Genomic DNA, 23,293 nt, shown 5'->3' on the forward strand with positions numbered 1-23,293 from the left:
AGGATTCTCCTTCATCTATAAGAGTGAGGCATCAACTTCATGGACCCTGTAGAGATTACAGAGGAGGAGGTGTTTGCCACCCTGAGGCAAATCAGGGTGGATAAATCCCCAGGGCCTGACAAGCTGTTCCCTCGGACCCTACAGGAAACAGGTGCAGAACTTGGCGGGACCCTAGCAGAGATAATTAAATTATCTCTAGCGACAGGAGGGGTACCAGAGGATTGGAGAACAGCCAGTGTTGTTCTGCTGTGTAAGAAAGGCTCTGAACAGAAACCAGGAAATTACAGGCGGTGAGCCTGACAACATTTGTGGGGAAATTACTGGAAGGTATTCTAAGGGACCGGATATGTGAGCATTTGTATAGATACGGACTGATTAGGGATAGTCACCGTGGCTTTGTGTGTGGTAGGTTATGGCTAATCAATCTTACAGACCTCTTTGATGAAGTTACCAGGGAAGTTGATGATGGCAAGGCAGTGAATGTTGTCTACATGGACTCTACTAAGGTATTTGACAAGGTCCTGCCAGGGAAGTTGGTGAAGAAGGTTCAGTCACTGCTCACTCAGGATGAGGTAGTAAATTGGATTAGTCATTGGCTTTGTGGGAGAGACCAGAGAGTGGTAGTGGAGGGGAGGGTTGCTTCTCTGACTGGAGGCCTGTGAGTGATGGTATGCATCACAGGAAAACAGGGTCCCAAAGAAAACTTTTGGCAGATTGACCTTCATAAATCAATGTATTGGGTACAGAAGATGGGATGTTATGTTGAAGTTGTACAAAACATTGGTGAGCTCTAATTTGGAGTAGTGTGTACAGTTTCGGCCATCTATCTACAGAAAGGATGTAAGTAAGATTGAAAGAGTACAGAGAAAATTTACGAGGATGTTGCCGGGCCTGCCATACCCGAGTTATGTTGGCGTGTGGCCAAGTGGTTAAGGCATTGGTCTAGTGATCTGAAGGTCGCTGGTTCGAGCCTTGGCTGAGGCTGCGTGTATGTCCTTGAGGAAGGCACTTAACCACACATTGCTCTGCGACGACACCGGTGCCAAGCTGTATGGGTCCTAATGCCCTTCCCTTGGACAACATCGGTGGCATGGAGAGGGGAGACTTGCAGCTTGGGCAACTGCTGGTCTTCCATTTAAAAAAAACCTTGCCCAGGCTTGCGCCCTGGAAACTTTCCAAGGTGCAAATCCATGGTCTGTCGAGACTAACGGAGGCCTACATGCCTGAGTTATAAAGAAAGGGTGAATAGGTTAGGATTTTCTTCCTTGGAATAAAGAAGATTGAGGGGAGATTTGACAGAGCTGTACCTACAGAGGTATATACAGTTATGGGGGGGTATAGACAGGGTAAATACAAGCAGGCTTTTCGACTGAGGTTGGATGGGACTACAACTAGAGGTCATGGGTTAAGGGTGAAAGGTTTAAAAATAATATGAGGGAAAACTTCTTCACTCAAAGGGTTGTGAGAGTGTGGAATAAGCTCCCAGAGCAAGTGGTGCATATGAGCTCAGTTTCAATGTTTGGAAAAGTTTGGATAGGTACATGGATAGTAGGGGTATGGAGGGCTGATGTCCCGGTGAGTAGTCAGCTTGTGCTTGACCCTACTCGGGGAAAGGCTATCTTAGATTGGGTGTTGTGTAATAACCCAGATCTTATTAAGGAGCTTAACGAAAAGGAACCCTTAGGAGGCAATGATTATAATATGTTTGAATTCATACTGCAATTTGAAAGAAACAAATAGTACATGAGTCACAGGTATCAGTATCACAATGGAATAAAGGGAATTACAGAGGCATGGGAGAGGAGATTGCCCAGGTGGATTGGAGAGGATACTGGCAGAGATGACGACAGAACAGAGGTGACTGATGTTTCTGGGAATAGTTCACAAGGTGCAGGATAGATATGTCTCACAGAAGAAGTAGTTCTCAAATAGCAGGGTTAGGCAACCGTGGCTGACAAGGGCAGTTAAGGGCTGCATAAAAGTCAAGGAAGGGGCATATAAGGTAGCTTTTAAAATCCAACAAATGGCAACTAAAAAAGCTATAAGAAGGGAAAAAGTGAAATATGAGGGAAAAGTGGCCAATAACATAAAGCAGGATACTAAAAATCCCGCTGCTTCAAGTTGTTTCCTCGTCTGTTGCAGCAGCCAAGCGTTGTCCTGGGCCCCACCTGTACACAGCACAAGCCAGCCATCCTGCACCTGTGAGACACTGCAAAAACAGCAGCCCAGCAGGCAGTTCAACAGCTCAGCTCCAAAGGGGAAGTTACAAGCTGTTGGTTGCAGTCCCTTTCGATGAAAAGTGTAATTAATAAAGTAGCTAGCAGTTGCATTTGCTATCAGCAAGTTGTCACTGTAGTCCACCAGCACCACGTTAAACCAGAATCAAAAACTATCGATCAGAGTTCGACATGAGAGATTTAACAGGAACACGAGGGTCCGCCGTCGCACCCAGAGGGTGGTACCTATGTGGAATGAGATGCCAGAGGAAGTGACTGAGGGAGGGACATTAACATTCAAAAGGCTCTTGGACAGGTACATGGGTTGGAATGATTTTGAGGGATATGCGTCAAACACGGCCAATGGGACCAGCTTGGATGGAGAAAATTCAAAGTACTGTATATATGTCACCACATACAACCCTGAGATTCATTTCCGTGCAGGCATTCACAGTAAGTACAAAGAAACACAGTGGAAACAATGAAAGACCACGCACAACAGGGACAAACAACCAATGTGCAAATGACAACAAACTCTGCAAATGCAAGATGAAAGAAAATTGAGCAATTAAGATCAAAAACACAAGATGAAGAATCAAAAGTGAGTCCATAGGTTGTAGAAACAGTTTCAGTATCCGCTCTGGTTGAAGAGCCTGATGGTTGAGGGGTTTCTGAACCTGGTGGCGAGAGTCCTGAGGCTCCTGTACTCTCCCCCCCTCCCCCCTTCGATGGTGGCAGCAAGGAGAGATGGTGGGCCCCGATGATGAATGCTGCTTTCCAGCGACCGGTGTGGACTGGTTGGACCGGTGGATGTGTTTCTGGGCAGTCTGACTCCATGGTATAGTTCAGGGTGCAGGCAGCAGTGAAGTGAAGGAGTGTCAGCTTCAGATCTGAGGGTGGCGGTGTAGATCAGCCTTACTGCTTGGGGAAAGGAACCTTTTTTCAGACTAGTCCTGGTGTGCCTACTACATAGCCTCCTCCCCGATGGGAGTGGGGCCAACAGTCCATGAGCAGGGAGGGTGGGATCCTTCATGATATTACTGGCTCTTTTCCACCATCTTTCTACATATATATGCCCTTGATGGCAGGTAAGTTGGTGCCAGTGATGCGTTGGGCAGTGTTAGCTACTCAATGTTGAGCCTACTTCTCCGCCGTACCGAGCAGCGACACAGCTTCTCAGGACACTCTCCACACAAGCCAGCAGCAGACGGTGGGTTGGCACTCAGGCTTGCTATGGGTTGACTTGCTTTCTCCTTTGCCAGAGCTCTGTCTATGACTGACGCCTGCAGCTCCCTGGAAGCTCAGATTGCCGAGCTGAGGCATCGGATTGACCGGAAGCAAGAGGACCACAAAGCCTGGAAATTGGAGCTGGAATGGTTACTGTCCAGCGGTGAGGTAATCGACACTCAGAAATGGCTTTGCGTGCCCAGGGTGTGCCCTTGAATGAACACTTGCAGTGGTGCCAGGAATTTTGTGTGCCCTTTAGAACGTTCTCTATTTCTGCATAAACATGACCTAAAATGCTCTCCACGGAGCGTTGCAGAGCCACCTCCTTGGCCGTTGGATCCCAGTCCGCCACAGCTGACCACATTCCTGAGCAGGCATATCCCGGGGTCACCGGGGTATAAAGCTGCCGGTTACTCTCGCCTGTGGAAGTGGTGTGTGGTTGCTGTCGCAAGCTTAGAGCCATGGGTAAGAGCGGAGTGTCCAGTGGGGACCAAAGATGAGTGAGCTGCCCCACAATAGACACGACAAGCCCCTTCACCAGACGTGCCACCCTCCCTACAGACATACCTAGAACAGTACAGGCCCTTCGGCCCACAATGTTATGCCAACCTTTTAACCTAACCTAAGATCAATCTAACGCTATCCTTCTACATAACCCTCTATTTCTCTTATCCATGTGCTTATCTTAAATGCCCCTAGTGTATCTGCCTCTACCACCACCTCTGGCTGGGCTTTCCACACATTCATCACCCTGTATATATAAAAAAACAATCTACCTCTGACATCCCTCTGCACTTTCCTCCAATCACGTTAAAATTATGCCCCCTTGTATTACCATTTCCACCCTGGGGAGAAGTCTCTGGCTGTCCACTCGATCTATGCCTGTTATCATCTTGTACACATCTATCAAGTCACCTCTCATCTTTCTTCACGCCAAAGAGGAAAGCCCCAACTCACTCAACCTATCTTCATAAGACATGCTCTCTAATCCAGGCAACCTCCTGGTAAATCTCCTCTGCACCCTCTCTAAAGCTTCCACATCCTTCCTGTAAATGAGGCAACCAGAACTGAACCAATACTCCCAAGTATGGTCTAATCAGAGTTTTATAGAGATGCAACATTACCTTGTGGCTCTTGAATTCAGCCATCTCCTGACCAATGAAAGCCAACACACTGTACACTTCCTTAACCATCCTATCAACTTGCGCTGCAACTTTGAGGGATCTATGGATGTGGAAACCAGGATCCCTCAGTTTCTGCACACTGCCAAGAATCCTGCCATTAACCCTGTACTCTGCCTTCAAATTTGACCTTCCAAAGTGAATCATTTCACACTTTTCCAGATTGAACTCTATTTGCCACTTCCCAGCCCAACTCTGCATCCCGTCAGTGTCCCAGGACAACATTCTACACTATTTACAACTTCGCATCATCTGTAAACTTACTAACCCACCTTCCGTTTCCTCGGCCAAGTCATAAAGCTCACAAGAATTCTACGATGAATCGGGCAGTTGCTAGTTGGCTCAGGCTGTCAAGCCCTCGTGCTTTCTTGAGGATCATTTATTATCCAGAGGAATTCCTACAATGATGTTTTTCTTTCGTCTCTAGAATGGAAAATTGGCCGAAAAGCAGGAACTGGCTATCAAACAGCTGGAAGCGGACGTAAGTGTTTCTATCATTGTCCATAAGACATAGGAGCAGAATTAAGCCATTGGGCCATCAGGTCCATCTCGTTCACCATTCCATCATGGCTGATTTATTATTAACCCCATTCTCCTGCCTTCTCCCATAACCTCTGACGCCCTGACAAATCAAGAACCTATCAACCTCCACTTTAAAAATACCCAATGACTTGGCCTCCCCAGCCATCAAGAAATCCAAACATCAGAGATGCAGAGGGACTTAGGAGTCCTCATGCAAGACTCCCAGAAGGTTAATTTACAGGTTGAGTCTGTGGTAAAGATGGCAAATGCATTATCATACGTTTCCTGACACCTTATGCAGAATGCTACTAGCGTTTAAGTATAGCACCTTCAGTTCTGCATGCTTCACCCTCTTGAATTTTTCCTCTGGTACGATATAACCCTTTGCTGTGTCTCCATTTGTACCCTTCTGGGCCGATGCTCGACTGCTCCCATACCAGATGGAGATGCAACTTGTCAGGACGCTCTCAATAGTGCTCCTGTAAAACAGTTAAGATGGGAATGGGGAGCCTTGCTTGCCTCAGTCGTCTTAGCTGCGAGGCACTGCTGTGCCTTCTTGTTCAGGGAGGTGATATTAAGGGACCTGGTGAGAACTCCCGGGATCTTGGTGCACTTTACTCTCTCTGTGGAGGAGCCATGTATTTGTAGAGTGGGGTTGGTTTGTCTGCACATTTCTGAAGTCCACAATGATTTCTTTTGCCTTCTCCACATTCAGGCTTAGCTTGTTCTTCTCACACCAATCCACCAGCTGCTCCAATTCCTCTGATTGCTGTTGCATAGTCTAATGGTGGGGGAAACCATATCTGATATGCACTCAGTAGCCACTTTATTGGGTGCAGGAGGTGCCTAATAAAGCAACTACTGAGTGTATTTCTGTACGTTTGTGGTCTTTTCCTGCTGTAGCCCATCTGCTTGTGCCTTCAGAGAAGCTCTCTGCACACGATGGGGTTGGCCGAGTTACTGTCACCTTCCTGTCAGCTGGAACCAGTCTGGCCGTTCTCCTCTGACCTCTCTCATTGACAAGGTGTTTTCCCCACTTGAACATGGATGTATTTTGTTTCTCAAACCATTCTCTGTAAGCTCCAGAGCAGGGGTTCCCACAACCAATCCCTTTAACGGAGGGGTTCGAGTACCCCAGGTTGGGACCCCTGCTTTAGGGACTGTTGTGTGTGAAAGACCCAGGAGATCAGCGGTTTCTCAGATACTCAGACCACCCCGTCTGGCACCAGCAATCATTCCTCGGTCAAAACCTCTCAGAGCACATTCTGATGTTTGGTGAGAACAACAGCTGAACCTCTTGACCGTGTCTGCATGCTTTTGTGTATTGAGTTGCTGCCGCATGACTGGCTGATTAAATGTTTGCGTTAATAAGCAGGTGTGTCTAATAAATTAGCCACTCTGTATTTATTATGGTTCTCTGAGAAAGCAGGCATACAATCAGAGAGTGCATAGCCAGAAAGAATGCCCTTTGACCCATGCGTGTCCTTACTGACCAAGATCTCAGTTCAAACTGCTCCCATTTCCTTGCACCTGGTGGCATGGCATGGTATCGTAACAGCTAGCCAAACGCTAGTACGGTGCTTGTGACCCAGCTCCAATCCCTCTACTGTCTACAAGGTTCTTCCCGTGACCCTGTGGGTTTCCTCTCACCAGCCAAGGATGTACTCGTCAGTAAGTTAATTGACCACATGGTACAATTGGCCGGTGTGGGCTCGTTGGGCCAGAAAAGCCAATTACTGTGCTGTATCTCTAAATAAAATAAAAGCTATTCCCTCTAATCCCTCTACTGTCGAGATGAAGCCACACTCAGGTTGGAGGAACAACACCTTGTATACCGGCTGGGTAGCCTCCAACCTGATGGCATGAACATTGACTTCTCTAACTTCTGTTAATGCCCCTCCTCCCCTTCTTACCCTATCCCTGATATATTTAGGTTTTTTTCCCCCCTCTTTTTTTTCATCTCTCTCTGCCCATCACTCTGCCTGTTCTCCATCTCCCTCTGGTGCTCCCCTCCCCCTTTCTTTCTCCTGAGGCCTCCCGTCCCATGATCCTTCCCCTTCTCTAGCTCTTGTATCCCTTTTGCCAATCACCTTTCCAGCTCTCAACTTCACCCCACCTCCTATGGTCTTCTCCTATCATTTTGCATTTCCCCCTCCCTCCACTACTTTCAAATCTCTTACTATCTTTCCTTTCAGTCAGTCCTGACGAAGGGTCTCGGCCTGAAATGTCGACAGCACTTCTCCCTATAGATGCTGCCTGGCCTGCTGCGTTCCACCAGCATTTTGTGTATGTTGCTTGAATTTCCAGCATCTGCAGATTTCCTTGTGTTTGCTATCCATCTAAGCTCTGGTTATCCATATACCTGCCCACATAATGTACCTGCCTTTATCATTTCCTCATTCCATACATCTGCTGTCCACTATGTAAAGAGCGTTGCCAGTAAACAGGCAAGGAAGCTCGTCAACGCCTCTCCTTCCTCTGGATGCTGAAGAATTTCTGCACGTCCCCTTTGACCCTCACCAATTTTTATCAATTCACCACAGAAAGCATCTAATCTGGATCTTGAAATGGCAGATGCTCTGCCTGTGACTGCGTGAAACTGCCGAGTTGTGGACACAGTTCAGCAAATCAGAGAAACTGGCCTCCCTTCAGAATGGCAGACAGTGGTGAGGTACCACAAGGCTCAGTGCTGGGCAGTGACTAGTGGGGTACCGCAAGGCTCAGTGCTGGGCAGTGACTGGTGGGGTATCGCAAGGCTCAGTGCTGGGCAGTGACTGGTGAGGTACCGCAAGGCTCAGTGCTGGGCAGTGACTAGTGGGGTACCGCAAGGCTCAGTGCTGGGCAGTGACTAGTGGGGTACCGCAAGGCTCAGTGCTGGGCAGTGACTAGTGGGGTACCGCAAGGCTCAGTGCTGGACAGTGACTGGTGGGGTACCGCAAGGCTCAGTGCTGGGCAGTGACTAGTGGGGTACCACTAGGCTCAGTGCTGGACAGTGACTGGTGGGGTACCGCAAGGCTCAGTGCTGGGCAGTGACTGGTGGGGTACCGCAGGGCTCAGTGCTGGACAGTGACTGGTGGGGTACCGCAAGGCTCAGTGCTGGGCAGTGACTAGTGGGGTACCGCAGGGCTCAGTGCTGGGCAGTGACTAGTGGGGTACCGCAAGGCTCAGTGCTGGGCAGTGACTGGTGAGGTACCACAGGGCTCAGTGCTGGGCAGTGACTGGTGGGGTACCGCAAGGCTCAGTGCTGGGCAGTGACTGGTGGGGTACCGCAAGGCTCAGTGCTGGGCAGTGACTGGTGGGGTACCACAGGGCTCAGTGCTGGGCAGTGACTAGTGGGGTACCGCAAGGCTCAGTGCTGGGCAGTGACTGGTGGGGTACCACAAGGCTGAGAACTGGGCAGTGACTGGTGGGGTACCGCAAGGCTCAGTGCTGGGCAGTGACTAGTGGGGTACCGCAAGGCTCAGTGCTGGGCAGTGACTGGTGGGGTACCACAGGGCTCAGTGCTGGGCAGTGACTAGTGGGGTACCACAAGGCTCAGTGCTGGGCAGTGACTGGTGAGGTACCACAGGGCTCAGTGCTGGACAGTGACTGGTGGGGTACCGCAAGGCTCAGTGCTGGGCAGTGACTAGTGGGGTACCGCAAGGCTCAGTGCTGGGCAGTGACTAGTGGGGTACCGCAAGGCTCAGTGCTGGGCAGTGACTGGTGGGGTACCACAGGGCTCAGTGCTGGGCAGTGACTGGTGGGGTACCGCAAGGCTCAGTGCTGGGCAGTGACTGGTGGGGTACCGCAAGGCTCAGTGCTGGGCAGTGACTGGTGGGGTACCGCAAGGCTCAGTGCTGGGCAGTGACTGGTGGGGTACCGCAAGGCTCAGTGCTGGGCAGTGACTGGTGGGGTACCGCAAGGCTCAGTGCTGGGCAGTGACTGGTGGGGTACCACAAGGCTGAGTGCTGGGCAGTGACTAGTGGGGTACCGCAAGGCTCAGTGCTGGGCAGTGACTGGTGGGGTACCACAAGGCTCAGTGCTGGACAGTGACTGGTGGGGTACCACAGGGCTCAGTGCTGGGCAGTGACTGGTGAGGTACCACAAGGCTGAGTGCTGGGCAGTGACTGGTGAGATACCGCAAGGCTCAGTGCTGGGCAGTGACTAGTGGGGTACCGCAAGGCTCAGTGCTGGGCAGTGACTGGTGGGGGTACCACAAGGCTCAGTGCTGGGCAGTGACTGGTGGGGTACCACAAGGCTCAGTGCTGGGCAGTGACTGGTGAGGTACCACAAGGCTGAGTGCTGGGCAGTGACTGGTGAGATACCGCAAGGCTCAGTGCTGGGCAGTGACTAGTGGGGTACCGCAAGGCTCAGTGCTGGGCAGTGACTGGTGGGGTACCACAAGGCTGAGTGCTGGGCAGTGACTAGTGGGGTACCACAAGGCTCAGTGCTGGGCAATGACTAGTGGGGTACCGCAAGGCTCAGTGCTGGGCAGTGACTAGTGGGGTACCACAAGGCTCAGTGCTGGGCAGTGACTGGTGGGGTACCACAAGGCTCAGTGCTGGACAGTGACTAGTGGGGTACCGCAAGGCTCAGTGCTGGACAGTGACTAGTGGGGTACCGCAAGGCTCAGTGCTGGACAGTGACTAGTGGGGTACCACAAGGCTCAGTGCTGGGCAGTGACTAGTGGGGTACCGCAAGGCTCAGTGCTGGGCAGTGACTGGTGGGGTACCACAAGGCTGAGTGCTGGGCAGTGACTAGTGGGGTACCACAAGGCTCAGTGCTGGACAGTGACTAGTGGGGTACCACAATGCTGAGTGCTGGACAGTGACTAGTGGGGTACCACAAGGCTCAGTGCTGGGCAGTGACTAGTGGGGTACCACAAGGCTCAGTGCTGGGCAGTGACTAGTGGGGTACCGCAAGGCTCAGTGCTGGGCAGTGACTGGTGGGGTACCGCAAGGCTCAGTGCTGGGCAGTGACTAGTGGGGTACCACAAGGCTCAGTGCTGGGCAGTGACTGGTGAGTTACCACAAGGCTCAGTGCTGGGCAGTGGCTGGTGGGGTACCACAAGGCTCAGTGCTGGGCAGTGACTGGTGGGGTACCACAAGGCTCAGTGCTGGGCAGTGACTAGTGGGGTACCACAAGGCTCAGTGCTGGGCAGTGACTGGTGGGGTACCACAGGGTTCAGTGCTGGGCAGTGACTGGTGGGGTACCGCAAGGCTCAGTGCTGGACAGTGACTGGTGGGGTACCGCAAGGCTCAGTGCTGGGCAGTGACTAGTGGGGTACCACAAGGCTCAGTGCTGGGCAGTGACTGGTGAGTTACCACAAGGCTGAGTGCTGGGCAGTGACTGGTGGGGTACCGCAAGGCTCAGTGCTGGGCAGTGACTGGTGGGGTACCGCACGGCTGAGTGCTGGGCAGTGACTAGTGGGGTACCACAAGGCTCAGTGCTGGACAGTGACTGGTGGGGTACCGCAAGGCTCAGTGCTGGGCAGTGACTGGTGAGGTACCGCAAGGCTCAGTGCTGGACAGTGACTAGTGGGGTACCACAAGGCTCAGTGCTGGGCAGTGACTGGTGGGGTACCGCACGGCTGAGTGCTGGGCAGTGACTAGTGGGGTACCGCAAGGCTCAGTGCTGGGCAGTGACTGGTGGGGTACCGCACGGCTGAGTGCTGGGCAGTGACTAGTGGGGTACCACAAGGCTCAGTGCTGGACAGTGACTGGTGGGGTACCACAAGGCTGAGTGCTGGGCAGTGACTGGTGGGGTACCGCAAGGCTCAGTGCTGGGCAGTGACTGGTGAGGTACCGCAAGGCTCAGTGCTGGGCAGTGACTGGTGGGGTACCACAAGGCTCAGTGCTGGGCAGTGACTGGTGGGGTACCGCAAGGCTCAGTGCTGGGCAGTGACTGGTGGGGTACCGCACGGCTGAGTGCTGGGCAGTGACTAGTGGGGTACCACAAGGCTGAGTGCTGGACAGTGACTAGTGGGGTACCACAAGGCTCAGTGCTGGGCAGTGACTGGTGGGGTACCGCAAGGCTCAGTGCTGGGCAGTGACTGGTGGGGTACCGCACGGCTGAGTGCTGGGCAGTGACTAGTGGGGTACCACAAGGCTGAGTGCTGGACAGTGACTAGTGGGGTACCGCAAGGCTCAGTGCTGGGCAGTGACTGGTGGGGTACCGCACGGCTGAGTGCTGGGCAGTGACTAGTGGGGTACCACAAGGCTCAGTGCTGGGCAGTGACTAGTGGGGTACCACAAGGCTCAGTGCTGGGCAGTGACTGGTGGGGTACCGCAAGGCTCAGTGCTGGGCAGTGACTGGTGGGGTACCGCAAGGCTCAGTGCTGGGCAGTGACTAGTGGGGTACCGCAAGGCTCAGTGCTGGGCAGTGACTGGTGGGGTACCGCAAGGCTCAGTGCTGGACAGTGACTGGTGGGGTACCGCAAGGCTCAGTGCTGGACAGTGACTAGTGGGGTACCACAAGGCTCAGTGCTGGACAGTGACTGGTGGGGTACCACAAGGCTCAGTGCTGGGCAGTGACTAGTGGGGTACCACAAGGCTCAGTGCTGGGCAGTGACTAGTGGGGTACCACAAGGCTCAGTGCTGGACAGTGACTAGTGGGGTACCGCAAGGCTCAGTGCTGGACAGTGACTAGTGGGGTACCACAAGGCTCAGTGCTGGGCAGTGACTAGTGGGGTACCACAAGGCTCAGTGCTGGGCAGTGACTGGTGGGGTACCACAAGGCTGAGTGCTGGGCAGTGACTGGTGGGGTACCACAAGGCTCAGTGCTGGGCAGTGACTAGTGGGGTACCACAAGGCTCAGTGCTGGGCAGTGACTAGTGGGGTACCACAAGGCTCAGTGCTGGGCAGTGACTAGTGGGGTACCACAAGGCTCAGTGCTGGGCAGTGACTAGTGGGGTACCACAAGGCTGAGTGCTGGACAGTGACTAGTGGGGTACCGCAAGGCTCAGTGCTGGGCAGTGACTAGTGGGGTACCGCAAGGCTCAGTGCTGGGCAGTGACTGGTGGGGTACCACAAGGCTCAGTGCTGGGCAGTGACTAGTGGGGTACCGCAAGCCTCAGTGCTGGGCAGTGACTAGTGGGGTACCGCAAGGCTCAGTGCTGGGCAGTGACTAGTGGGGTACCGCAAGCCTCAGTGCTGGGCAGTGACTAGTGGGGTACCGCAAGGCTCAGTGCTGGGCAGTGACTGGTGGGGTACCGCAAGCCTCAGTGCTGGGCAGTGACTAGTGGGGTACCGCAAGGCTCAGTGCTGGGCAGTGACTAGTGGGGTACCGCAAGGCTCAGTGCTGGGCAGTGACTAGTGGGGTACCGCAAGGCTCAGTGCTGGGCAGTGACTAGTGGGGTACCGCAAGGCTCAGTGCTGGACAGTGACTGGTGGGGTACCGCAAGGCTCAGTGCTGGGCAGTGACTAGTGGGGTACCACTAGGCTCAGTGCTGGACAGTGACTGGTGGGGTACCGCAAGGCTCAGTGCTGGGCAGTGACTGGTGGGGTACCGCAGGGCTCAGTGCTGGACAGTGACTGGTGGGGTACCGCAAGGCTCAGTGCTGGGCAGTGACTAGTGGGGTACCGCAGGGCTCAGTGCTGGGCAGTGACTAGTGGGGTACCGCAAGGCTCAGTGCTGGGCAGTGACTGGTGAGGTACCACAGGGCTCAGTGCTGGGCAGTGACTGGTGGGGTACCGCAAGGCTCAGTGCTGGGCAGTGACTGGTGGGGTACCGCAAGGCTCAGTGCTGGGCAGTGACTGGTGGGGTACCACAGGGCTCAGTGCTGGGCAGTGACTAGTGGGGTACCGCAAGGCTCAGTGCTGGGCAGTGACTGGTGGGGTACCACAAGGCTGAGAACTGGGCAGTGACTGGTGGGGTACCGCAAGGCTCAGTGCTGGGCAGTGACTAGTGGGGTACCGCAAGGCTCAGTGCTGGGCAGTGACTGGTGGGGTACCACAGGGCTCAGTGCTGGGCAGTGACTAGTGGGGTACCACAAGGCTCAGTGCTGGGCAGTGACTGGTGAGGTACCACAGGGCTCAGTGCTGGACAGTGACTGGTGGGGTACCGCAAGGCTCAGTGCTGGGCAGTGACTAGTGGGGTACCGCAAGGCTCAGTGCTGGGCAGTGACTAGTGGGGTACCGCAAGGCTCAGTGCTGGGCAGTGACTGGTGGGGTACCACAGGGCTCAGTGCTGGGCAGTGACTGGTGGGGTACCGCAAGGCTCAGTGCTGGGCAGTGACTGGTGGGGTACCGCAAGGCTCAGTGCTGGGCAGTGACTGGTGGGGTACCGCAAGGCTCAGTGCTGGGCAGTGACTGGTGGGGTACCGCAAGGCTCAGTGCTGGGCAGTGACTGGTGGGGTACCGCAAGGCTCAGTGCTGGGCAGTGACTGGTGGGGTACCACAAGGCTGAGTGCTGGGCAGTGACTAGTGGGGTACCGCAAGGCTCAGTGCTGGGCAGTGACTGGTGGGGTACCACAAGGCTCAGTGCTGGACAGTGACTGGTGGGGTACCACAGGGCTCAGTGCTGGGCAGTGACTGGTGAGGTACCACAAGGCTGAGTGCTGGGCAGTGACTGGTGAGATACCGCAAGGCTCAGTGCTGGGCAGTGACTAGTGGGGTACCGCAAGGCTCAGTGCTGGGCAGTGACTGGTGGGGTACCACAAGGCTCAGTGCTGGGCAGTGACTGGTGGGGTACCACAAGGCTCAGTGCTGGGCAGTGACTGGTGAGGTACCACAAGGCTGAGTGCTGGGCAGTGACTGGTGAGATACCGCAAGGCTCAGTGCTGGGCAGTGACTAGTGGGGTACCGCAAGGCTCAGTGCTGGGCAGTGACTGGTGGGGTACCACAAGGCTGAGTGCTGGGCAGTGACTAGTGGGGTACCACAAGGCTCAGTGCTGGGCAATGACTAGTGGGGTACCGCAAGGCTCAGTGCTGGGCAGTGACTAGTGGGGTACCACAAGGCTCAGTGCTGGGCAGTGACTGGTGGGGTACCACAAGGCTCAGTGCTGGACAGTGACTAGTGGGGTACCGCAAGGCTCAGTGCTGGACAGTGACTAGTGGGGTACCGCAAGGCTCAGTGCTGGACAGTGACTAGTGGGGTACCTCAAGGCTCAGTGCTGGGCAGTGACTAGTGGGGTACCGCAAGGCTCAGTGCTGGGCAGTGACTGGTGGGGTACCACAAGGCTGAGTGCTGGGCAGTGACTAGTGGGGTACCACAAGGCTCAGTGCTGGACAGTGACTAGTGGGGTACCACAATGCTGAGTGCTGGACAGTGACTAGTGGGGTACCACAAGGCTCAGTGCTGGGCAGTGACTAGTGGGGTACCACAAGGCTCAGTGCTGGGCAGTGACTAGTGGGGTACCGCAAGGCTCAGTGCTGGGCAGTGACTGGTGGGGTACCGCAAGGCTCAGTGCTGGGCAGTGACTAGTGGGGTACCACAAGGCTCAGTGCTGGGCAGTGACTGGTGAGTTACCACAAGGCTCAGTGCTGGGCAGTGGCTGGTGGGGTACCACAAGGCTCAGTGCTGGGCAGTGACTGGTGGGGTACCACAAGGCTCAGTGCTGGGCAGTGACTAGTGGGGTACCACAAGGCTCAGTGCTGGGCAGTGACTGGTGGGGTACCACAGGGTTCAGTGCTGGGCAGTGACTGGTGGGGTACCGCAAGGCTCAGTGCTGGACAGTGACTGGTGGGGTACCGCAAGGCTCAGTGCTGGGCAGTGACTAGTGGGGTACCACAAGGCTCAGTGCTGGGCAGTGACTGGTGAGTTACCACAAGGCTGAGTGCTGGGCAGTGACTGGTGGGGTACCGCAAGGCTCAGTGCTGGGCAGTGACTGGTGGGGTACCGCACGGCTGAGTGCTGGGCAGTGACTAGTGGGGTACCACAAGGCTCAGTGCTGGACAGTGACTGGTGGGGTACCGCAAGGCTCAGTGCTGGGCAGTGACTGGTGAGGTACCGCAAGGCTCAGTGCTGGACAGTGACTAGTGGGGTACCACAAGGCTCAGTGCTGGGCAGTGACTGGTGGGGTACCGCACGGCTGAGTGCTGGGCAGTGACTAGTGGGGTACCGCAAGGCTCAGTGCTGGGCAGTGACTGGTGGGGTACCGCACGGCTGAGTGCTGGGCAGTGACTAGTGGGGTACCACAAGGCTCAGTGCTGGACAGTGACTGGTGGGGTACCACAAGGCTGAGTGCTGGGCAGTGACTGGTGGGGTACCGCAAGGCTCAGTGCTGGGCAGTGACTGGTGAGGTACCGCAAGGCTCAGTGCTGGGCAGTGACTGGTGGGGTACCACAAGGCTCAGTGCTGGGCAGTGACTGGTGGGGTACCGCAAGGCTCAGTGCTGGGCAGTGACTGGTGGGGTACCGCACGGCTGAGTGCTGGGCAGTGACTAGTGGGGTACCACAAGGCTGAGTGCTGGACAGTGACTAGTGGGGTACCACAAGGCTCAGTGCTGGGCAGTGACTGGTGGGGTACCGCAAGGCTCAGTGCTGGGCAGTGACTGGTGGGGTACCGCACGGCTGAGTGCTGGGCAGTGACTAGTGGGGTACCACAAGGCTGAGTGCTGGACAGTGACTAGTGGGGTACCGCAAGGCTCAGTGCTGGGCAGTGACTGGTGGGGTACCGCACGGCTGAGTGCTGGGCAGTGACTAGTGGGGTACCACAAGGCTCAGTGCTGGGCAGTGACTAGTGGGGTACCACAAGGCTCAGTGCTGGGCAGTGACTGGTGGGGTACCGCAAGGCTCAGTGCTGGGCAGTGACTGGTGGGGTACCGCAAGGCTCAGTGCTGGGCAGTGACTAGTGGGGTACCGCAAGGCTCAGTGCTGGGCAGTGACTGGTGGGGTACCGCAAGGCTCAGTGCTGGACAGTGACTGGTGGGGTACCGCAAGGCTCAGTGCTGGACAGTGACTAGTGGGGTACCACAAGGCTCAGTGCTGGACAGTGACTGGTGGGGTACCACAAGGCTCAGTGCTGGGCAGTGACTAGTGGGGTACCACAAGGCTCAGTGCTGGGCAGTGACTAGTGGGGTACCACAAGGCTCAGTGCTGGACAGTGACTAGTGGGGTACCGCAAGGCTCAGTGCTGGACAGTGACTAGTGGGGTACCACAAGGCTCAGTGCTGGGCAGTGACTAGTGGGGTACCACAAGGCTCAGTGCTGGGCAGTGACTAGTGGGGTACCACAAGGCTCAGTGCTGGGCAGTGACTAGTGGGGTACCACAAGGCTCAGTGCTGGGCAGTGACTAGTGGGGTACCACAAGGCTGAGTGCTGGACAGTGACTAGTGGGGTACCGCAAGGCTCAGTGCTGGGCAGTGACTAGTGGGGTACCGCAAGGCTCAGTGCTGGGCAGTGACTGGTGGGGTACCACAAGGCTCAGTGCTGGGCAGTGACTAGTGGGGTACCGCAAGCCTCAGTGCTGGGCAGTGACTAGTGGGGTACCGCAAGGCTCAGTGCTGGGCAGTGACTAGTGGGGTACCGCAAGCCTCAGTGCTGGGCAGTGACTAGTGGGGTACCGCAAGGCTCAGTGCTGGGCAGTGACTGGTGGGGTACCGCAAGCCTCAGTGCTGGGCAGTGACTAGTGGGGTACCGCAAGGCTCAGTGCTGGGCAGTGACTAGTGGGGTACCGCAAGCCTCAGTGCTGGGCAGTGACTGGTGGGGTACCACAAGGTTCAGTGCTGGGCAGTGACTAGTGGGGTACCACAAGGCTCAGTGCTGGGCAGTGACTGGTGGGGTACCACAAGGCTCAGTGCTGGACAGTGACTAGTGGGGTACCACAAGGCTCAGTGCTGGGCAGTGACTAGTGGGGTACCACAAGGCTCAGTGCTGGGCAGTGACTGGTGGGGTACCACAAGGCTGAGTGCTGGGCAGTGACTGGTGGGGTACCACAAGGCTCAGTGCTGGGCAGTGACTAGTGGGGTACCGCAAGGCTCAGTGCTGGGCAGTGACTGGTGGGGTACCACAAGGCTCAGTGCTGGGCAGTGACTAGTGGGGTACCACAAGGCTCAGTGCTGGGCAGTGACTAGTGGGGTACCGCAAGGCACAGTGCTGGGCAGTGACTAGTGGGGTACCACAAGGCTCAGTGCTGGGCAGTGACTAGTGGGGTACCGCAAGGCTCAGTGCTGGGCAGTGACTAGTGGGGTACCACAAGGCTCAGTGCTGGGCAGTGACTAGTGGGGTACCACAAGGCTCAGTGCTGGGCAGTGACTAGTGGGGTACCGCAAGGCTCAGTGCTGGGCAGTGACTGGTGAGGTACCACAAGGCTCAGTGCTGGGCAGTGACTGGTGGGGTACCACAAGGCTCAGTGCTGGGCAGTGACTAGTGGGGTACCACAAGGCTCAGTGCTGGGCAGTGACCAGTGGGGTACCGCAAGGCTCAGTGCTGGACAGTGACTGGTGGGGTACCGCAAGGCTCAGTGCTGGGCAGTGACCGGTGGGGTACCACAAGGCTCAGTGCTGGGCAGTGACTGGTGGGGTACCACAAGGCTCAGTGCTGGACAGTGACTAGTGGGGTACCACAAGGCTCAGTGCTGGGCAGTGACTGGTGGGGTACCGCAAGGCTCAGTGCTGGGCAGTGACTAGTGGGGTACCGCAAGGCTCAGTGCTGGACAGTGACTGGTGGGGTACCACAAGGCTGAGTGCTGGGCAGTGACTGGTGGGGTACCACAGGGTTCAGTGCTGGGCAGTGACTAGTGGGGTACCGCAAGGCTCAGTGCTGGGCAGTGACTGGTGGGGTACCGCAAGGCTCAGTGCTGGGCAGTGACTAATGGGGTACCACAAGGCTCAGTGCTGGACAGTGACTAGTGGGGTACCGCAGGGCTGAGTGCTGGGCAGTGACTGGTGGGGTACCACAAGGCTCAGTGCTGGACAGTGACTAGTGGGGTACCACAAGGCTCAGTGCTGGGCAGTGACTAGTGGGGTACCACAAGGCTCAGTGCTGGGCAGTGACTGGTGAGGTACCGCAAGGCTCAGTGCTGGGCAGTGACTAGTGGGGTACCGCAAGGCTCAGTGCTGGGCAGTGACTGGTGGGGTACCGCAAGGCTCAGTGCTGGGCAGTGACTGGTGGGGTACCGCAAGGCTCAGGCAGTGACCGGTGGGGTACCACAAGGCTGAGTGCTGGGCAGTGACTGGTGGGGTACCGCAAGGCTCAGTGCTGGGCAGTGACTAGTGGGGTACCGCAAGGCTCAGTGCTGGGCAGTGACTGGTGGGGTACCGCAAGGCTCAGTGCTGGACAGTGACTGGTGGGGTACCGCAAGGCTCAGGCAGTGACCGGTGGGGTACCACAAGGCTGAGTGCTGGGCAGTGACTGGTGGGGTACCACAAGGCTCAGTGCTGGGCAGTGACTGGTGAGGTACCACAAGGCTCAGTGCTGGACAGTGACTAGTGGGGTACCACAAGGCTGAGTGCTGGGCAGTGACTAGTGGGGTACCACAAGGCTCAGTGCTGGACAGTGACTGGTGGGGTACCACAAGGCTCAGTGCTGGACAGTGACTAGTGGGGTACCACAAGGCTGAGTGCTGGGCAGTGACTGGTGGGGTACCACAAGGCTCAGTGCTGGACAGTGACTAGTGGGGTACCACAAGGCTCAGTGCTGGGCAGTGACTGGTGGGGTACCGCAAGGCTCAGTGCTGGGCAGTGACTAGTGGGGTACCGCAAGGCTCAGTGCTGGACAGTGACTGGTGGGGTACCACAAGGCTGAGTGCTGGGCAGTGACTGGTGGGGTACCACAGGGTTCAGTGCTGGGCAGTGACTAGTGGGGTACCGCAAGGCTCAGTGCTGGGCAGTGACTGGTGGGGTACCGCAAGGCTCAGTGCTGGGCAGTGACTAATGGGGTACCACAAGGCTCAGTGCTGGACAGTGACTAGTGGGGTACCGCAGGGCTGAGTGCTGGGCAGTGACTGGTGGGGTACCACAAGGCTCAGTGCTGGACAGTGACTAGTGGGGTACCACAAGGCTCAGTGCTGGGCAGTGACTAGTGGGGTACCACAAGGCTCAGTGCTGGGCAGTGACTGGTGAGGTACCGCAAGGCTCAGTGCTGGGCAGTGACTAGTGGGGTACCGCAAGGCTCAGTGCTGGGCAGTGACTGGTGGGGTACCACAAGGCTGAGTGCTGGGCAGTGACTAGTGGGGTACCACAAGGCTCAGTGCTGGGCAGTGACTAGTGGGGTACCACAAGGCTCAGTGCTGGGCAGTGACTGGTGGGGTACCACAAGGCTCAGTGCTGGGCAGTGACTAGTGGGGTACCACAAGGCTCAGTGCTGGGCAGTGACTGGTGGGGTACCGCAAGGCTCAGTGCTGGGCAGTGACTGGTGGGGTACCGCAAGGCTCAGTGCTGGACAGTGACTGGTGAGGTACCACAAGGCTGCGTGCTGGACAGTGACTAGTGGGGTACCACAAGGCTCAGTGCTGGACAGTGACTAGTGGGGTACCGCAGGGCTGAGTATGGGCAGTGACTGGTGGGGTACCACAAGGCTCAGTGCTGGACAGTGACTAGTGGGGTACCACAAGGCTCAGTGCTGGGCAGTGACTAGTGGGGTACCACAAGGCTCAGTGCTGGGCAGTGACTGGTGAGGTACCGCAAGGCTCAGTGCTGGGCAGTGACTAGTGGGGTACCGCAAGGCTCAGTGCTGGGCAGTGACTGGTGGGGTACCGCAAGGCTCAGTGCTGGGCAGTGACTAGTGGGGTACCACAAGGCTGAGTGCTGGACAGTGACTGGTGGGGTAACGCAAGGCTCAGTGCTGGGCAGTGACTGGTGGGGTACCACAAGGCTCAGTGCTGGGCAGTGACTAGTGGGGTACCACAAGGCTGAGTGCTGGACAGTGACTAGTGGGGTACCACAAGGCTCAGTGCTGGGCAGTGACTGGTGGGGTACCACAAGGCTCAGTGCTGGACAGTGACTAGTGGGGTACCGCAAGGCTCAGTGCTGGGCAGTGACTAGTGGGGTACCACAAGGCTGAGTGCTGGACAGTGACTGGTGGGGTACCACAAGGCTCAGTGCTGGACAGTGACTAGTGGGGTACCACAAGGCTCAGTGCTGGGCAGTGACTAGTGGGGTACCACAAGGCTGAGTGCTGGACAGTGACTGGTGGGGTACCACAAGGCTCAGTGCTGGGCAGTGACTAGTGGGGTACCACAAGGCTCAGTGCTGGACAGTGACTGGTGGGGTACCGCAAGGCTCAGTGCTGGGCAGTGACTAGTGGGGTACCACAAGGCTCAGTGCTGGGCAGTGACTAGTGGGGTACCACAAGGCTCAGTGCTGGGCAGTGACTAGTGGGGTACCACAAGGCTGAGTGCTGGACAGTGACTGGTGGGGTACCACAAGGCTCAGTGCTGGACAGTGACTGGTGGGGTACCACAAGGCTCAGTGCTGGACAGTGACTAGTGGGGTACCGCAAGGCTCAGTGCTGGGCAGTGACTAGTGGGGTACCACAAGGCTGAGTGCTGGACAGTGACTGGTGGGGTACCGCAAGGCTCAGTGCTGGGCAGTGACTGGTGGGGTACCACAAGGCTCAGTGCTGGGCAGTGACTGGTGGGGTACCACAAGGCTCAGTGCTGGACAGTGACTAGTGGGGTACCACAAGGCTGAGTGCTGGGCAGTGACTGGTGGGGTACCACAAGGCTCAGTGCTGGGCAGTGACTAGTGGGGTACCACAAGGCTGAGTGCTGGGCAGTGACTGGTGGGGTACCACAAGGCTGAGTGCTGGGCAGTGACTAGTGGGGTATCGCAAGGCTCAGTGCTGGGCAGTGACTGGTGGGGTATCGCAAGGCTCAGTGCTGGGCAGTGACTAGTGAGGTACCGCAAGGCTCAGTGCTGGGCAGTGACTAGTGGGGTACCGCAAGGCTCAGTGCTGGGCAGTGACTAGTGGGGTACCACAGGGCTCAGTGCTGGGCAGTGACTGGTGGGGTATCGCAAGGCTCAGTGCTGGGCAGTGACTAGTGAGGTACCGCAAGGCTCAGTGCTGGGCAGTGACTAGTGGGGTACCACAGGGCTCAGTGCTGGGCAGTGACTGGTGGGGTACCGCAAGGCTCAGTGCTGGGCAGTGACTAGTGGGGTACCGCAAGGCTCAGTGCTGGGCAGTGACTGGTGGGGTACCACAAGGCTCAGTGCTGGACAGTGACTGGTGGGGTACCGCAAGGCTCAGGCAGTGACCGGTGGGGTACCGCAAGGCTCAGTGCTGGACAGTGACTGGTGGGGTACCACAAGGCTCAGTGCTGGACAGTGACTGGTGGGGTACCGCAAGGCTCAGGCAGTGACCGGTGGGGTACCGCAAGGCTGAGTGCTGGGCAGTGACTAGTGGGGTACCACATGGCTCAGTGCTGGACAGTGACTAGTGGGGTACCACATGGCTCAGTGCTGGACAGTGACTAGTGGGGTACCACAAGGCTCAGTGCTGGGCAGTGACTAGTGGGGTACCACATGGCTCAGTGCTGGACAGTGACTAGTGGGGTACCACAAGGCTCAGTGCTGGGCAGTGACTAGTGGGGTACCACATGGCTCAGTGCTGGACAGTGACTAGTGGGGTACCACATGGCTCAGTGCTGGACAGTGACTTGTGGGGTACCACAAGGCTCAGTGCTGGGCAGTGGCTGGTGGGGTACCGCAAGGCTGAGTGCTGGGCAGTGACTGGTGGGGTACCACAAGGCTCAATGCTGGGCAGTGACTGGTGGGGTACCACAAGGCTGAGTGCTGGACAGTGACTGGTGAGGTACCGCAAGGCTCAGTGCTGGACAGTGACTGGTGAGGTACCGCAAGGCTCAGTGCTGGACAGTGACTGGTGGGGTACCACAAGGCTCAGTGCTGGACAGTGACTAGTGGGGTACCACAAGGCTCAGTGCTGGACAGTGACTAGTGGGGTACCGCAAGGCTCAGTGCTGGGCAGTGACTGGTGGGGTACCACAAGGCTGAGTGCTGGACAGTGACTAGTGGGGTACCACAAGGCTCAGTGCTGGACAGTGACTAGTGGGGTACCGCAAGGCTCAGTGCTGGGCAGTGACTGGTGGGGTACCACAAGGCTGAGTGCTGGACAGTGACTAGTGGGGTACCACAAGGCTCAGTGCTGGACAGTGACTAGTGGGGTACCACAAGGCTCAGTGCTGGGCAGTGACTGGTGGGGTACCACAAGGCTGAGTGCTGGACAGTGACTAGTGGGGTACCACAAGGCTGAGTGCTGGACAGTGACTAGTGGGGTACCGCAAGGCTCAGTGCTGGGCAGTGACTGGTGGGGTACCACAAGGCTCAGTGCTGGACAGTGACTAGTAGGGTACCACAAGGCTCAGTGCTGGGCAGTGACTAGTGGGGTACCACAAGGCTCAGTGCTGGACAGTGACTGGTGGGGTACCACAAGGCTCAGTGCTGGGCAGTGACTAGTGGGGTACCACAAGGCTCAGTGCTGGGCAGTGACTGGTGGGGTACCACAAGGCTCAGTGCTGGGCAGTGACTGGTGAGGTACCGCAAGGCTCAGTGCTGGGCAGTGACTAGTGGGGTACCACAAGGCTCAGTGCTGGACAGTGACTGGTGGGGTACCACAAGGCTCAGTGCTGGGCAGTGACTAGTGGGGTACCACAAGGCTCAGTGCTGGGCAGTGACTGGTGGGGTACCACAAGGCTCAGTGCTGGGCAGTGACTAGTGGGGTACCGCAAGGCTCAGTGCTGGGACCCCAGTTGTTTACAATATATATTAATGATTTAGACGAGGGAATTAAATGCAGCATCTCCAAGTTTGCAGATGACACGAAGCTGGGCGGCGTTGTTAGCTGTGAGGAGGATGCTAAGAGGATGCAGGGTGACTTGGATAGGTTAGGTGAGTGGGAAAGTTCAAGACAGATGCAATTTAATGTGGATAAATGTGAGGTTATCCACTTTGGTTGCAAGAACAGGAAAACAGATTATTATCTGAACGGTGGCCGATTAGGAAAAGGGGAGATGCAACGAGACCTGGGTGTCATTGTACACCAGTCATTGAAGGTGGGCATGCAGGTACAGCAGGTGGTGAAGAAGGCAAATGGTATGTTGGCATTCATAGCAAAAGGATTTGAGTACAGGAGCAGGGAGGTTCTATTGCAGTTGTACAAGGCCTTGGTGAGACCGCATCTAGAATATTGTGTGCAGTTTTGGTCCCCTAATCTGAGGAAAGACATTCTTGCCATAGAGGGAGTACAAAGAAGGTTCACCAGATTGATTCCT

At 56.3% G+C, this 23,293-nt stretch overlaps 1 protein-coding gene across 4 annotated transcripts in view; it reads left to right on the forward strand.

The window, feature by feature from the left end:
* LOC140732460 (uncharacterized) overlaps positions 1–23,293 on the forward strand; it is a 164,441-nt gene that overhangs the window by 41,343 nt on the left and 99,805 nt on the right. For all 4 annotated transcript variants that reach the window (XM_073055138.1, XM_073055137.1, XM_073055140.1 and 1 more), the window contains exons 8-9: positions 3,479–3,611; positions 5,052–5,105. In XM_073055138.1, the coding sequence (XP_072911239.1) occupies positions 3,479–3,611; positions 5,052–5,105 (187 nt within the window). The remainder of the gene's footprint in view (positions 1–3,478; positions 3,612–5,051; positions 5,106–23,293) is intronic.

The sequence above is a fragment of the Hemitrygon akajei genome, chromosome 8 (assembly GCF_048418815.1).
Source record: "Hemitrygon akajei chromosome 8, sHemAka1.3, whole genome shotgun sequence".
Taxonomy (NCBI): domain Eukaryota; kingdom Metazoa; phylum Chordata; class Chondrichthyes; order Myliobatiformes; family Dasyatidae; genus Hemitrygon; species Hemitrygon akajei.